The sequence below is a fragment of the Vipera ursinii genome (assembly GCF_947247035.1).
Source record: "Vipera ursinii genome assembly, chromosome: 6".
Classification (NCBI taxonomy): Eukaryota; Metazoa; Chordata; class Lepidosauria; order Squamata; family Viperidae; genus Vipera; species Vipera ursinii.
Genome location: NC_139515.1, coordinates 75,559,449 through 75,576,209, shown reverse-complemented (window position 1 = coordinate 75,576,209; position 16,761 = coordinate 75,559,449). Strand labels below are relative to the sequence as shown.

Sequence of the window (16,761 nt, the reverse complement as noted above, 5' to 3'; positions counted from 1 at the left end):
AGTGAGTCCTTCCTTCTAATTAGGTGGCCAAAGTATTTGAGTTTTAGCTTCAGGATCTGGCCTTCTAAAGAGCAGTCAGGGTTGATCTCCTCTAGGACTGACCGGTTTGATCGCCTTGCAGTCCAAGGGACTCGCAGGAGTCTTCTCCAGCACCATAGTTCAAAGGCCTCGATTCTTTGGCGCTCAGCCTTTCTTATGGTCCAGCTCTCAACCACAAAATACTGCCTCTAAATCATCTATCTTATTACTGCGTATATTCCAGCTAATGTTTTGATCTACATTCTGTTGGCTTATTTTCTGATAAGAGGCAAAGATTTACCAAAATTCTCCAATAAATTCATAACAATGCTAACTGCTCCTTCCAGATTTTCAAGTCTATCCTACTAGAATTTCTGGCTTTTCCAAACTAATACCTGCTTACAGTCCTCCCTTCCTATTTCAAGGTTACTCTTGGTGCAATAAACATTTTAGCAAGATTATGAAATCCAACTAAACAAGTGATCTGACAAAGCCAGGATTAGGTCTAGCTTAGTGTAATTACGCACTGGAAGTGGCATTGACACACAGATATAATCAGTGAGCCACTAAGGCTTGGGGCAGATGTACTTTGACTGAAGCATAACCTACCAGATAAAATAGTTGAAATTTACATACTTTAAAAATGTCAGCAAATCAAGTTTTGTTCCAGATCAGTAGTATATGCTGACTGCAATGGCAATTCAAGGTAATTGCTAGTCTAACATTAGTCCCAAAGGTCAGAAAGCAAAAGTAATTAAGCTACTTTCAAAGACAACACAAAGAGTTGCAATGGATAATGTTGGTCTGCATCACTGCAACTCAGATAGCCCGTGTCAAAGCCTGGAACCAGAAATCTTGATTCAGAAGTTTGATGAATGAAAGATATCTCAAAAGCAAAACAAACCTATCTGCTGCAATGAACAATACTGATAGTTAAAAAGAACCACCACTAGTTTGACACTGTAACTCAAGCTTGTTAAAGAAACCATATAATGCATAGGTTGGATGGCTATAATAGAAAGGGGTAGGGTGATCTTAATTAAGATGATTCTTTTCAGGGAACGGGAAGTAGAGTACCACCATTCACATGGATCTAGTAGATCAACAGTGACAATCAGGCACGTCAACAACAATCTTCAAATTTATTTATTTATTTATTTTAATTCCATTTAAATTGTTACCAGCCGTAGCTGGGCAGAAGAGCATATTACAACTTGCTATCTGAGCTGTATGTATCAGAATATTGGGTTCAAGTCAACAAAAATTAATACTGGACCAAAACTATTTATTCTAATAGAATTACCAAAGTGGCTATATTTACATTCCTTTCATTCCTATTCCAATATGAACTATAAAGAAAAAAGAAAAAAAAACACATTTTCATCAAGGGTACCTAGTAGATGCGTCCAGATGTTGCCTGTCTCTGTGTGTATTCTGAAAATGCTTTTAAAGCAAGCCCGGAAAGAAGGCATAGGCGGCCGGTGCCCATGCAACAGGTAGTCGTTGTCTTTTAACCAATCAGGCAAGACGTCGAAGGGAATGACACGCCATCGGCCCTCCCATACCTGAAGAAAGTAATAGGAAGTTACATTCTGGATTATGGTGTGATGGAACAGATCTGTTGAAAAAAATCCTGCCACTCCAGGAAATCTACATATATGTTGCATCTATACTGTATATGCCCATTTGATTTTCCACACGATTATGATTCCCTCCTAGTTGAACTATATCAAAAGGAAGAATAAGGACATAGCTACCCTCAAAATGCAGCCCTACTACTCCACATGCTTCCATCTTCTAACATTGCTCAAGGGCACAATGATAGATGATATGCAAATTGTGAAAATATTTATTATTTCTTGAACCTATGCATACGTTATGTGCTATAACGGCTATAATGCTGCTTAGTGTGAATTTTTTCCCCATAAGGAAGTGTTCTTTCACAATATCCATTTGTAAGTGATAAAAATAGGAACGAAAAAAATAAGCACGTATGTATCATGCAGATAATTCACTGGGCTGCAAGTGTCTATAATAGATCACCTGAGGTATGTATAATGCATGAAAGCAATGACAACCTAATATATCCAGTTTATTCAATGAACACAGAGGTTCCTCCCAAACAGGAATCAAATATATTATAATTTCTTAAATAGCTTCAATACTGGATAAAAGTAAGAAGCAGATTTCTCTGCCACATTTGTATATTGGGGTTATATTTTAATAGAATTTGTGTTAGATAACTAGGTTGCTCAATCTCTCATTCCACTGATGCAGATACAGAAATGCAAAACAAGGACAAAATTAGTCTGTTGTTTTACTTCTGAAATTAATAATAGTTGCATCATATTTAGGCTACTATATAGTATGAACTATTACCCTTTAAAGAATTGAAGAAAAATCAAAACAAGTACTGCTCCAAGAATTATACAATAGATTTGCCCAATGTAGCAGTTCAATAGAATTGGGATTTTATTTTTTGTACTGTAGAGACAATGAGATTCCAATAGAAAAGAGGCATATGGTGATTTGAAAAGATTTGTAAGGACTAAAAGAAAGAATTGGGGGGAGGGGGGAATGTGACCTTGTAAGTTAAAGTCCTGTGACCCAGAAACATGTGAACCACAGAGCATTATTCTGCTCTGACTTCTGCAGATGTTTCTAAAAGGAGGCTCAACAGTTCTGCCACATACTTAATCCCACATTTCAACTTGTAATCCACACCATATTAAACTTTCTAATTTATCCAATTATGGAAGGTGTGAAATCTGAAGATACACCTACCAAAACAGAAGTAACCACCGAGATGACAGCAGTTCTTGATGGCCACCCACTGTGACTTTCCTCTTTGTTGCCAGAAGGGCATGCACTGCTAGCCACGGGACCCACAAACTGTGTAAAACTCACTAGTGCATGATGCCCTTTTGCTTTACAACATCTTACCTTGCATACAAATTCTTCCATTCTCTCCATTGCATGGTGGGCTTGGAGGAGAGGCAGCATTCCCATAAAGCCCTCATCTTCCTGAGTTGAATTGTCATCCCCATCTTTGCCAGAATCCTGCAACAGAAAAATAATAATAGAAAATGGTAAGCAAAAGCTTTATTTTCAAAGGGCAAAACTTAAAAACTGAAAGGTAAACTACAAAGCCAGAAATGTGAGTCAATGGACAATTAACCATGAAGACAGTTTATCTAAGCTTCCTGTTCCACAGATGTTCTTTGGTTAGCTGTGAGTTCAATGTGCCCCAGGAAGATGCTTTTGGCATGGTTGGGAACGAGTGAAGGAGAGAGAATGGCAGCATATAACTGACTCCTGCTGTGTATCCCAATGTCTTTCAGAGAGGAGTTAAAAATCTCCAAAGTTACTTGTTTCCTACACAGCATGAATATCATCTATTACAGGAAGTCCTTGACTTATGAGTGGTTGACGTTCGAAGTTACAACAGCCTTGGAATGGGTGCTTCCGGGCCTCTAAAGCACCTCCGGCTGTCGTAAAATGTTACACTGCCTGCACTAGGGCTCACACAATTGTGATTTGGATGCTTGGCAAATGTTTGCACTTATGACAGGTTGCCAAGCATCCCGCGATCACATGATCGTCATCTGCACTCCTCTCAGGCAGCTTTCCCTGAAAGTCATTAGGGAGGCTGGCAGGGAAGGTCGCAAGCTGCTGCCACCTGTTGAGAGGATTCCCTCTTGTTTCTGGGGTCTGTTGAAAGAGCTGCCTGCTGAGGGGAGCTGAATTCTTTTGGCAGGGTGGAAAGAAGAGCTCAGATCCTGAAGATCAGAGCTTGGTTCCTGCACCCACCCAACGGCCTTCCCTTCTGTAAGCGGAAGGGGGCTGAACTTCCGCACACCTGAACATCCACTGAAGGTGTTCCCTTCAATGAATGGAGATCTGACATCCTCCTGCAGGGTGTCGAAACAGAGCTTAAATCCTGGTGATTTGAGCTCTGCTCCTGCAGCCTGAAAAAGGAGTATCATGCACTAGTTTCCTTCCCCATACACAAGCAGCAGACATCCAGTGGCAAGCAGTTCTCATCTATCTATTTATCTATCATCTATCTGTCTGTCTGTCTGTCTGTCTGTCTGTCTGTCTGTCTGTCTGTCTGTCTGTCTATCTATCTATCTATCTATCTATCTATCTATCTATCTATCTATCTATCTATCTATCTATCTATCTATCTATCTATCATCTATATTGCTCCCAGGTCTGGGAGTAAGGTGGTTGTCAAGCACTGTTTTCTTTTAATGTGTTGGGTTATCTGTCCCAGATCTGTCCCAGTTCAAGGTCTTGGTGATGGTTCTTAAGTCCTTACATGGCATGGGTCCGGAATACCTCGGGGACCACCTGCTGCCGGCGTCGACTCCCCTCCGCCCTGTGCGTTCCCACAGAGAGGGCCTCCTCAGGGTGCCTCTGGTCAGAGAATGCCAGCTGGTGGCCCCCAGGGGGAGGGCCTTCTCTGTGGGTGCCCCGGCTTTATGGAACCAACTGCCGGTTGAGCTCCGGATGGCACCGGATCTTCGCTCCTTCCGGCGCGGGTTAAAGACCCATTTATTCGAACAAGCTGGCCTGGCCTGATGGGGGAACGTGAGGGTTTTAATAGGTTTTATATTCTGATTGTTTTAATTGGGCAATTATTTAATCCTTTTTAAACTTTTGTATTTCTATTTATATGCCCTGTTCACCGCCCTGAGTCCTTCGGGAGAAGGGCGGTATAAAAATTTAATAAATAAAAAATAAATAAAATAAATATACATGTGTTTATTCTTTCATTTCATTGTTTCTTATTTTTGAGGTATAAACTGCCCAAAGTCATTAAGAGTTGGGTGGTCTCTAAATCTGAGAGACAGACAGACAGACTGACTGACTCTTAAAGTTGATATAGAAGATAAAGGAGATTGCTAGGGCATGGAAATAAGCAAGATATCAGATCTTGATAAGCAGTCTCCTATGACCCTTTCCATGGTGCATGTTCCCATTGTCCTTTCTTAATAGCTCTATGAACAGTGAGGAAAAAGAGCCCCCCCCCAACTCCAAACAATGAAGTAGCAGCAAATTACAATGGTAGTTTCTCTCCCTTTTTCATCAATTAATAGATCTCTATTCTGCCTTCTCAGGTGGTAACAGAATGAACAGACAGTTCTTGGCTTCATTGAAACACTTTAAAATAAAGAGCATCCACATGGAATGTACTGCTGAGGAACTAGAAACACGCAGGATTCTTGAATATATGGAAACAGAGGTCTTTGTACAATGAATTAACCCATATAGCTATAGTAATTTATATGAGGTAAAATTATTTTCTCATTTGCATCTAGCTATCAGTAATTGTTAAGACGACGATTATCCTAAACAGTCTTGCCTTTACACCCTTTTAACAGTTTGCAAGCTACAGTGAACTATTCTATCAAATACTATACCTAACCCTTGTCTTTTTTAAAAGAAAAAAAAGTTGAAGAAGAATCACACAAGTGCAAACTCTTCATAGCTTTCCAGTTGAGTATACCTGCCCGACAAACACTATCTTAAGAGAATTTCATCTTTTTCTTCTCTTTGGGTCTGACCTATGGAATTACCCTTATTAAAGGGTATGGGGACATTCTCTAACCCATTTAAAACAGCTTTAAGAGGCTTTAAAATACTTTTTTAAACGTAATAAAAGCTTTAAAAGTTTTAATTTCTCACCTGCATATGTGGAGAACTACTATTTTGAGAGACAGAGGGGGATCTCAGCAATGCAGAAACTTTAAAACTTTAGCTAAAATGTTGCTCCCTCTTTTCACCCACTATAATTAACTTGGCTGAACAGTCTTACTGCAATAACATCAGAGATAAATGGCTTGGCTTCCCCTGTCCTCTTGGCCAACTACCGCCACTGCAATCCTGAGCGGCCTATTCCACCGAAGCAGGGGAAGAGAAGCTGAAATGAAATGTTTCAAAAGAGCGACATTATTTTGCAGTAACCTGACTCCAGAAGGAAGCTGCCCGTCTAACCAATCGCAAGGATATTTTGTGCGACAGCTCCGTAGGCGTCTTTCTGCTCTAAGGGCTCGGCAACCAGACTGCAACAGGGGCACATAACCCAACGGAAGCATGCCATCTGGATGCAGCTAATTATTATTCTAAACTGACACACAATAGAGCAAGACTTTTTGTCTTCTGAGTTAAGTATTCAAGGCTGCAATGATCTCTGTATCGATCGTGAATTGCCAGTGTTTTAGTTTTTGCAAACTTCAAATTTCAGCCAAACATTTTAGGAGGGTTGGGACAAGATAAGCAAATTACAACAGTTAACACAGTTATAGTTTGCAGAAATGAAGCGTGAGGAACGCAGCATTCTGTAACTTAATGATATTGATGATGGCCATCGAAACAAATGCCCCCAGAGCAGTAAACATTACTCTACTGTAGGAGTAACCTATGTATGATACTCCCAGCACCAGTATATTCACCAGTATGGTATGATGGACTATATCTTCAACATCTACTACCTTTGGCTACATCTTCTAGATGCCATCTAACTGCAAACTAGCAATGTGGATGAACACAGGTAGGTTATTCTCCCCTCTATAGAATAGATGCATCCCTTGTGCTGAAAACAGGGCAAGACAGAAGAACAAGAGAGAAGTGAAATGAGAGTAAAAAGGTTAGCCAAGAACAAAAGTGGTAGTAAGGATATAATAGTCCAGAAAAACTTCGAAGAGGAGAAGCTGTCTTGAGTTAACTGTGCAGGTGGAGCAGAATACAGCAGAAGTCAAAGTCAGGAGTGAGAAGTACACATAAAGAGAATGAATGATAAGCTTATATGGTAACATTAAACATTAGATGTTTATAAGGCTGGTCCTCTCTGAGGTAGATGAGCACTACATGTCCTGATATCATCCATGTATACTGGACCTACACTGGACCTCTATTTCCATTATCTCAGTATCCTATCCCCTTGTGGATGGGGGCTCTAGCCCAATGCAAATGAAGGGCACCAGGTCAAGAAAGGTTATAAATCAAACTGAAGTCATAAGGTTCATTATCATGCAAAAAACAACAACACTGTTAGTCTACAGGGTGGTAAATAATAAATCTGGTGATCAAAATACTGTATGCAAAATGTCTCCCAGACATAGTCTTATTTTAAGTGTAACAGAGTGCATTTTGTCACAAAATTTTATATTACTTGCATTTGGTCTATCATGCCAACATACCTAATCCCCTGAAATTTGTTTCTACAATACCACTTTTTTTTTAAAATAAAAAAAATGGGTAAAATTACTAGATTCTGATTTTCCACTATCCCTTGCTATCTAAAAACAATCCAGAGTTGCTTTTAGTGAGATAGACAAAATGTGATTTAATAAATAATAGTTTTCTATAATTTAGACACAAATATGAATTGGTCCTCTATCTTAAAAACAGTTTCAGTGTAATAACTTTTTTCTTAGTCTGTGTGTCAGACAAGTAACCAACTTTTGCATATCTGTTCAACAACAACACAAGTAATGGCTGCATAGTCGACTTGTTTGGAGAACGACCAGGCAATCTGAAACCAGGCAGAACTAAGAACTGCAGCTGCCCTCAAAACATCTTCCCCCGTTTCTTTTGACCATATGTTAATTCCCAAAGCAGCTGTGTATTAGTGTGACAAGCTCCCTGGCATACGTTGCCTTTATACAAGCCATACAAGCCGGCCTGGTCTGATGGGTTTAAGGGTATTTTAATGTTATTGTATTAATTGTATTGAATTGGGCTGTAATATTTAATATTTTTGTAATTTTTGTATGTTGTATTTTATTGTATTGCCCTGTACACCACCCTGAGTCCTTTGGGAGAAGGGCGGTATAGAAATTAAATTATTATTATTATTATTATTATTATTATTATTATTATTATTATTATTATTATTATTATTATTATTATTATTATTATTATTATTATTATTTATGAAGCACAAGAGGGGGGGAAAAACACATCTACAACAGCTGTTAAAAAACTTCTCTTCTTCCAGAAAGGGAAATGACCTGCTTGGTACAACGCTTTTTTTTCTCTTTTATTTTCAAGACAACAAATGGATTTTTTTCTTGTCTTTTCTCCCCAAGTCATATACTGTGTTTCCCCAAAAGTAAGGCCTACCTCGAAAACAACCCCTAGCTTAATTTTGGGGGGTGGGCCTAACATAAGCCCTACCCCCAAAATAAGCTCTATTTTGGGGGGAAGGCGCACACCTAAAAATCAGGCTGGGGCGGGGTTGTGGAGCTGCCCTACGTGCCTTGCACCCACTTACATTGCAGCCAGGCCTCTCCTTGCCTGGCCGCTTCTTCTGCGATGTCTTCTGCAGCCAGGCCTGCATTTCTCAGTCACAGGCCTTTCCGGAAGTCCTCTGCAGCCAAGAACTGAGCTAGGGATTCAATCTATATCTTGGTTCTGCAAGACCTCTGCAGCCGAGGACCGAGCTATCAATTGAATCCATAGCTCGGTACTCGGCTGCATAGGCCTTCCAGCAAGGCCTGACTGGGAAATGCAGGCCGGAATGCAGCTGCAGAATGAAGCTGCTCCTTCAGCCCCAGAAGAAGTGGACCTGCTGGATGGGGCTGTCGGTGTCGGAGATGAGTAAAACATCCCCCGAAAATAAGACCTGGTGCTTCTTTCGGAGGCAAAAGAAAAAAGAAAAAAGACTCGGTCTTATTTTCGGGGAAACACAGTATATGTGTTGCGCCCCTTTCTGGACCGAGATGCCCTACGTACAGTCACCCACGCACTCGTTACTTCCTGTATAGATTACTGCAATGCTTTCTACATGGGGCTGCCCTTGAAGACCACCCGGAGGCTTCAGCTGGTGCAGAATGCAGCTGCACGGGTAGTGATGGGAGCCCCCCGATACTCCCATATTACACCCCTCCTGCGTGGGCTGCATTGGTTACCGGTTGCCCTCCGGGTGAGATTTAAGGTGCTGGTACTTACCTTTAAAGCCCTACATGGCTTAGGCCCGGGATACTTGCAGGACCATCTGCTGCCGGGAACAAATTCCCATCGCCCAGTACGCTCACACAGAGAAGGCCTCCTCAGGGTACCGTCGGCTAGACAATGTCGGCTGGCGACCCCCAGGGGAAGAGCCTTCTCTGTGGGAGCGCCAGCCCTGTGGAACCAGCTCCCCCCTGAGCTTCGGATGACCCAAGATCTCCGGTCCTTTCGCCGCGGCCTCAAAACACTCCTTTTCCACCTGGCTGACCTGGACTGACAGGGATTTTAATTATGTTTACAATTTTTAACTCTAATCTTAATTTATTTTAATTTTTAATTTTAATTTATTGTACAGAGATCTTTAATTTTGTTATTGTTAGCCGCCCTGAGTCCTTCAGGAGATAGGGTAGGATATAAGTCCCATTAATAAATAAATAAATAAATAAAAAATATGTCATCAAATGAATGTCTGAACAACTTAATTCAGAGAGAACAGATCCTGCAAAACAGCATCAAAGCAATCTCAAGCACACAGCCATGGTGGTTTTGGCCAAACTATATTAGGTGGTAGGATTTCAGTAAATTTCAGATGTCTGAAACTGAATGCCGTAAACTTTGTATAAGTTTAAGACGGTATGAAATGGTGTCTTTTTTTGACAGTAGAATATCCCTCACTGGGAGAATGAATTCTCATCTCCAGCATTCCTCAACTGTAGACACTGCAAAAGGAAAGCAATGCTAGTTTATGGTGACAAAAATTAGACGGGGTCTTGTCGCACCTTTTCTGTCTAACAAATTTTGTTAAAAAGAGATAAGCTTTTGTGAGCTGCAGCTCCTCCTGCTTTCCTAACAATTCCCAAAGCATTTCTACAGAGTTAGGAATTTTCCACTACACGTTTGTGAGGGGCACAAAGAAACAGAAAGAAAAGCTTGTTATGTTTAAGAGTTTTGTCTTGAGTGTGCATCACTCTTTCTAAAAAAAATAAAAAATCTCAAAAATTAAATCAGAACACGATGGGGAAGAAATGGTATGTAAAACTTAAAGGTACAGTGGAGGAAAATAACTAGAAGTATGTACAAAATATTGTGTAGACATGAAAAATAGATAAAGCACCATTTGTCTAAACATTAACATGAACTTTTATAGCTGCTTTTTCCTCACAAGAGTTTAAAAAAAATGCTTCTGTACTTTTAATATTTTTTTTGAAAAAAATATTTTATGCTTTTAAAAAATATTTTAGCTTAATTTTTTCTTTGATACTGTTGTTGGGTCTCTCCTCTTCACTCTGCTGTAACTAAAAAGCATATTTTTAGTTTCAAAGCAGGCTTACTGGCAGATTCTTTCCCAAAGGTCAAACAGCTGAATTCAGAAGTCACCAAGGCCCCCGGTTGTCTAACCAATGTTCCAGCTGGGCTTTTGTCATGAGGAAGAGTCAAGTGCCCTGGTTTCGTTATTCTTCACACTGTACCAAAGGGCTCAGCGCAACGGATCCAAAATTTCACAGTTACGCTTCTAGGCCACACACTAAAAATGCACAGAACACCACAGATGCAGGTCTTTTAGACAAAACCCACCATCCATCAAGAGCAAAAAGCTAGGGTGGCTGGAAAAAGCAGCCTTTTGTTCTCTCCCCCCCCCCGCCACTGAAGGATTATAAGGGGGGGGGGAAAGAAGAGAGTCAAGTGCAGGTTTTCAGAGCTGTACATAAAAAGCCCATTCATCAGGTGATAAAAGTCACATGCATTTGATTGTGCCAGTTTAACAAAAACCACAGTAAGAGGCATTTGTTTTAGGCGATATCAGTAACTGAAGAAACAGCAGAGGAAACAAAGACACTCCACCATTCAAAGGGCGAAGGGCACAGAGAGAGATAAAGGGCAGACAGCTCCAACACAGAGGAGAAAGCAGCAATATTGATGGGGGGGGAACTTGAATATTTATTCATTTATTTTAAAAACTATCTATAGCTCCACCCAATCCATATGGTTATGGGCAGCAAGCAATGTAATTTCAAACGTGCCACAAAACATTCCCCCTAGAAATACAAGAAAGCATAAATCTGCACAAGAAGGCATCCAGGACTAAACATACTGTTTCTAATAACATCCTCAATATACACTCAATATCCTCAATATAAAAGAGCAACCTTGGCTGTTTTATGACTCGTGGACTTCAACTCCCAGAATTCCTGAGCCAGCATGTGGAATTCTGGGGGTTCGTGTTCCACAATCTTAAAGTTGCCAAGTTTGAAAGCACTTTTATACATAATTCTGCCCTTCCCACTTCCCAAATACCTATCACCTAGTAAGTCTTACTGATTTTTTTTAAAAAAGAGTACATAGATTACTGCAAATTTCAAAATAGTGGCTTATCCAGTTTAAAAGGGAAAATCAACATGTAGGTTACACCTAATGGAATTTCATGTTTTGAGATGACATTAGTAAATGGTATTTCCTTTCTTTTAGAAAAGCATTTGCTAGAGCATCTAAACATTAGAAAGAATATCCAATGAATAGTCCAATAAAACAGCTTTATCATCATGTCTGAAAGAACAGATGAGGTAATTGCATCAAGATCACTAATAAGATTCATTACCAGAGAAGTTTTTAGAAAGTGAATCTGATGTCTTCTTTATGATCGTATATTTTCTATAAACACATTCAGAATTAGTATCTTATATTTTTATTCATATGCTCCTGTTTCTAATCAAAGGTTTTAATATAAATGGGGACAGAGAAATATCTACATAATATTTTATCCAAATAAACAGCCTATTTTTATGACAGCACTGATTGGGACTAAATTCCACTTATAAAGCTTAGTAATACCGCACTTTATAGTTCTTTAGCAGTAGCCATTTTGAGGTGCATAATTTATCACTACACTTTAAGGTATATAGTCTGTATGCAGACCTGTGAACTTGAACTGTCTGAAGCCAGCCAGCCAACAATATTTCCTTCTTTTCATGAGGACACAAAGCAGCTCTTTGTTTTTCGAAATGACTCTTAAAATAGGTTATCTACCATATCTTGAACACAGAGAGGCTTGTGGCACTAAAGCAAAACCAGTGACCTAGTCCTATGATTTCCTTCAATGATGTGGACAGAATTGGAATTTTCTCTCAACCGTATCTTCACTTTAACCTATGCTCTGCTAGTCTCCAGCCAATTGGATTTTATCCATTCCAGACTTATGAAGCCCCATCTGAAACTACATTGAAAACATGCACTTTCTTTCCAAGTGCAAAAGAAGAAGTTCCAGAACAACAATACATGGAATTTGGACCAGAGGGCATAATAATCTAACTTGGACTGCATGACTCACAATAGTGTCTGAATCTGAGGCAACTTCCCCATTCACTTCCTGTCTCCCTCCCAAGCGCTCTTTTGCAAGATGAAAATGGGTGTTCCTTCTTTTTTTAATCCTGGCCCCATCTGATTTTCTTCTTGAGAAATCAAATACTGTAATCCACCCTTTCTCCCATTTTGCAGCTGTGTGCAAATTCAGATCATAAGTACACACTAAACAAAATGAACAAACTGCCCTGCTGAGAGCAAGAAAATAAGCGTGAATTTTTAATTCAATAGAATATCTTGCTTGTCGCTTTTCCTTTAGGCCTTCATATCTTTTGGGGTTTAAAGAACCTTTTCGAAGTTCTTTAAAGTTTCAAATGTAAGAGCAATTTGCAGAAACACTTGAGATGAGCCAGTATAGCCTACTGAGGGCATTTAATGCTTGTTGCACAGAGGGATGAAAGCAAAGTCGGCTCTTAAAGTTATACCTATATGTGACATTGGCTCAACCTCTTTACAAGTTATTTTCAGGTACATGCTCTATCCCTCCTCCAGAGACCCAAGCTCAGAACTGCTGCATTCCTTAACCTCAACATCTTCTTCATCACATTGCCAACAAGAGTATTCATACAAGCTACAGCTAAAAGAAGGATGTGAATATTGAATAAACAGTGATCACAAGAGAATCAATGCATATGTCAAGCAATGCCGTATTTAGGACAGTTGTAGAATCCCACCATATTTCAGATAGGTTTGTGCAACAGAGAGGCAGAGAGAAGAAAATGTTTAAAGAAGGAGAGTTTTAAACTCTCCTTATAAAATAATAGGAAATAATTTTCTTTCTCCCATTTCCAATGAACTTGAGGAAGGACTTGAAAATGACACTTCTCATTGCCACTCCAAAACTTCATTGTCTCTCAGTTTAATAGAGATTAGCTCTCAGTTAACTTAAACAGATTTAGTCTCAAACAAATGTATTTTAAAACTTGATCAGTTTCAATACTCTAGAACAGACATGTCAAACTTGCGACGTCGTGTGACGTTGCACAACGTATCAGGACTGTTTTGCCATTGCCGGCAATGGGGTGGGCGCGGCTTCTGTGTGATGCACCCGGCCCGTTTGACACCCCTGCTCTAGAAGGATGCTTTGTTTCTCTGAATGTTCTTACAATGTTTTGGGGGAAGGGTATTCCTGGCAAAAATCCCAAATCTTTTTATGGGTTCCAAAACACTTAAGATTATTTAAGTTTATGTTAACTGTCAAAGAAAACCCTAGTTAAGGAACTAAATGATAATATAAACATTCTGTCCAACAGCTGAAAGACCATTTCTATGTCAATTGAGTGCAATACCTTGTGTTAAAGACTACAAAATAAGTTCATTAGGATGGTTCTTGATTGCTGTTGTTTCTTTTCAATGCTACAGAAAGGTGAGTGCAGGTACAACCTGGATGTATAGGTAGAGACTAAATTCAGTAGTCTAATATTTATCCTAAATTTTCAAACAACCACTTATAGAAAAGAGTTTTATATCCAGTGTGGATAATACACCAATATGTTATTTCCCTAAGACTTCACTTCTTATTGTCTGCCCTGGTAAACCTATTAACAAAAATAAAACTGATTATATAGGATTGGCCTTCAAAACAGCTAAAATACTTCAGCCACTCTAGAAGGCAATACGACTATTGCCTGCAGCTCCGGAATCAAGTATATTAAAACAGGAGTATAGTTGTTCCTAAGGTACTCAAAAAAACCACTTTACAGATTAATTTATATCTTTGTAGTCATTAAATAAACACATGATTCAAGAAAAGTCTGTTTTTGTGTTCAAATTTCAGTATAACAAGTATTCACTGTTACCTTTTCAGATGATGCTGATGGTTCTACTAAGAGGGGTTTCTGCTCACTGGACTTGTCACTATGATCATATTCTTGCACAGCAGAATTGGGCATGTGTCCCTTCCTGAGCCGTATAACTGGCTCCAGAGTGCTTGCATCCCCAAGATCTGTTGATTCGTTCATGAGATCAAGGCTCTTCCTGAAAAGAAGTTCTTATTTTTTCAAGCAAGAGGCAGTGACGAATCGGCTGGTTCTGAAAAACAAAGTTGATACTGATAAAACATGTCACCGCTAAGTTATGTAAACCTATCTAGTATCTTTTCTTTTTGCAGGTACCAAAAACCATAACCATCAAGAATACACATTTGGATGGAAAGAAGTCTCTTTTCTGGAATCTTCTAGCATTAACAAAGCATCAACAAACATCCAGTTGAGCCACTAAACAAAACAGTCTGAGTCTGCTGTCTTTCTTTGCTGCCACTGAATGAGGTGATTAATACCGCAGATATAAAGTGAAGCAGATTTTATTACAAACAAAAAGTTTTGTCATAAAATAGGAACTGCTATCATCTAGATCAGGGGTGTCAAACTCTCAATGTCACGTGACGTGTCACGACATATTGCGACTTTTTTTCCATTGCCGGCAATGGAGTGGGCGCGGTTTCAGCATGGCGCATCCGGCCTGAGGACCGGCAGTTTGATACCCCTGATCTAGATAATAATGGATGTCTAGGAAAGCAGGAATCCATTGAGACAAGTCAAACAGGGAGCCTCCAGCAAAATGAATGGAATTAAAAATAAAACGAATGAAGTGAGTTGGGATAATGTTGGAAGTGAGAGAAGGCTAAAAGTACTAATTTTAGAGGGCTGCATGGGAATGACTGTGATATGCTGGAGAATGGAACTGTGTCATTGTCCAAGAAAAGGAAAGCATAACTGCTATAATAAGCATGTTGAAAGACAGTAAGGATAGACACAGTGCTAACTGAAGACATGTTAACATAGGAATGTGCTTTCCTTATGGAGCATCTGTGCAACTTGTATAACATGTATGTAAAGTGAGTGTTCTATATTACAGTATTGGAAGAACATGGTCATTATATTCTTTCCCTATACAATAGGGAAATGTAGCAAGAATGAATTAAAAAAAACCAACCCTATAGCTGGGTTAATCTGTTAACTATATCTCTAAAAGTACTTGACAGATATTTTTAAAAATTAAGCTTTTAACAGATTTTTATAAAAATGATAGCATAAGACAAAAAAACCCACTACTGATAAAGCATGAGAAAGACATAGGTAATCCTCTAGTTATGACCACAACTGGAACTTTCCATTGTTAAACAAGGTGGTTCTAAAGTGAGTTGTGCAAGATTTTAGAACCTTTTTGCTAGTTGTAAAATGAATCACTATAGTTGTTAAGTGAAACATGCAATTGTTAAGCAAATCCTGAATTTGCAATCTTTCTCTTTAAAAAAAAATCAAGAAAATATTTAAGAAAAACAAGATAAGAGTAACCTTGAACACCAGGTGTGAAACTTCATTATGGAAGAGTTTCAAAAACAAATCCATGCTATGTGGGAAATATCTTACCAAACTTATCAGTTCCTTTCTACAGCTGGCGATGAAATAAGAGCTTTTGGAAAAGAATTAGAAAGCATCTCGATGAAACAAACTCAAACTCAAACTATGACTACAACTAATATATTACTGGGACAGAACTTAACAGAAGAAATTGAACAATCAAATACATTGGCAGAAGAATTAAATATTCAACAAATACAGGCTTCTCAAGATTATAATGGAGAACAGATGGAAAAAAATTATTTAGACCAGGACAATTATATCAAGAGGTGAAAATAATGAGAAGATTTGGTGCTGTTGACAGATGGTTCAATCCTTCAAGAGTGGAGACTGGAAGGCCACTTCAATATGATATAGCAATATAAGAATGCTTTGATGATCCTGAGGCAAAGAAGCGAAAAATGACATGGCAAAGGAAGAAAGAAAGAATAAGATGGAAGAAATATGAACATTCTTAAGAGACCTGAAATAGATAATACCAAAATAGACAGGATTGTATTGGGATTAGGTAGAGGCTGAATGCCATTTTAGAGGAAAAGTGGAACATACTTTTAATAATTTTATTAGTATTATTGCTTCTCTTTATCTAGTTTTAGATAAAGATAAATTTAGTTTTATCTAGTAGAAGATATCTACCTGACAATATTACTTATAACATTAGTTAACCCTGAGTAAACTAAGTTCTCATCCAACATAAATTATTAATTTTTAATGTTATATAACCTCTGACCTTGAATACATGACTGAAAAGCAGCTGGGGAATGTTGTTGATAGCTTTAATGAAGTAAAAATGCCACCTCCACCCAATACCAATAATGCACTTTAACTGTCAGCAATGTACAAGTCATATTACCAATACTGATTGGGAAAAGTGACATTATTAGAAGTACACAAAATACAATCAATTCCATAGATTGTGTGTTTTAATCACAAAAAATCTTTATACTATATTTTACGTTACAGAACTCATAAATGTATAAAGCTGAAAAATAAAAGGATTATTCCATTTCAAGTAAAACAGAGTCTAGAAACTAGTTCTTGTCTATTTCTCAAATTTGATATTAGA

At 38.7% G+C, this 16,761-nt stretch overlaps 1 protein-coding gene across 3 annotated transcripts in view; it reads right to left on the bottom strand.

Annotated features, from left to right (window-relative positions):
• The window catches only part of ADIPOR2 (adiponectin receptor 2), a 33,905-nt gene that overhangs the window by 8,763 nt on the left and 8,381 nt on the right, over positions 1–16,761 (bottom strand). For 2 of the 3 annotated variants that reach the window (XM_083366054.1, XM_083366055.1), the window contains exons 2-4: positions 14,133–14,364; positions 2,962–3,078; positions 1,412–1,583 (exon numbers count right to left, since the gene is read on the bottom strand). In XM_083366054.1, the coding sequence (XP_083222180.1) occupies positions 1,412–1,583; positions 2,962–3,078; positions 14,133–14,294 (451 nt within the window). In that variant the 5' untranslated portion in view covers positions 14,295–14,364. Of the gene's footprint in view, positions 1–1,411; positions 1,584–2,961; positions 3,079–6,476; positions 6,646–14,132; positions 14,365–16,761 lie in introns of those variants that run through there. The other variant, XM_083366056.1, reaches the window with a different exon arrangement.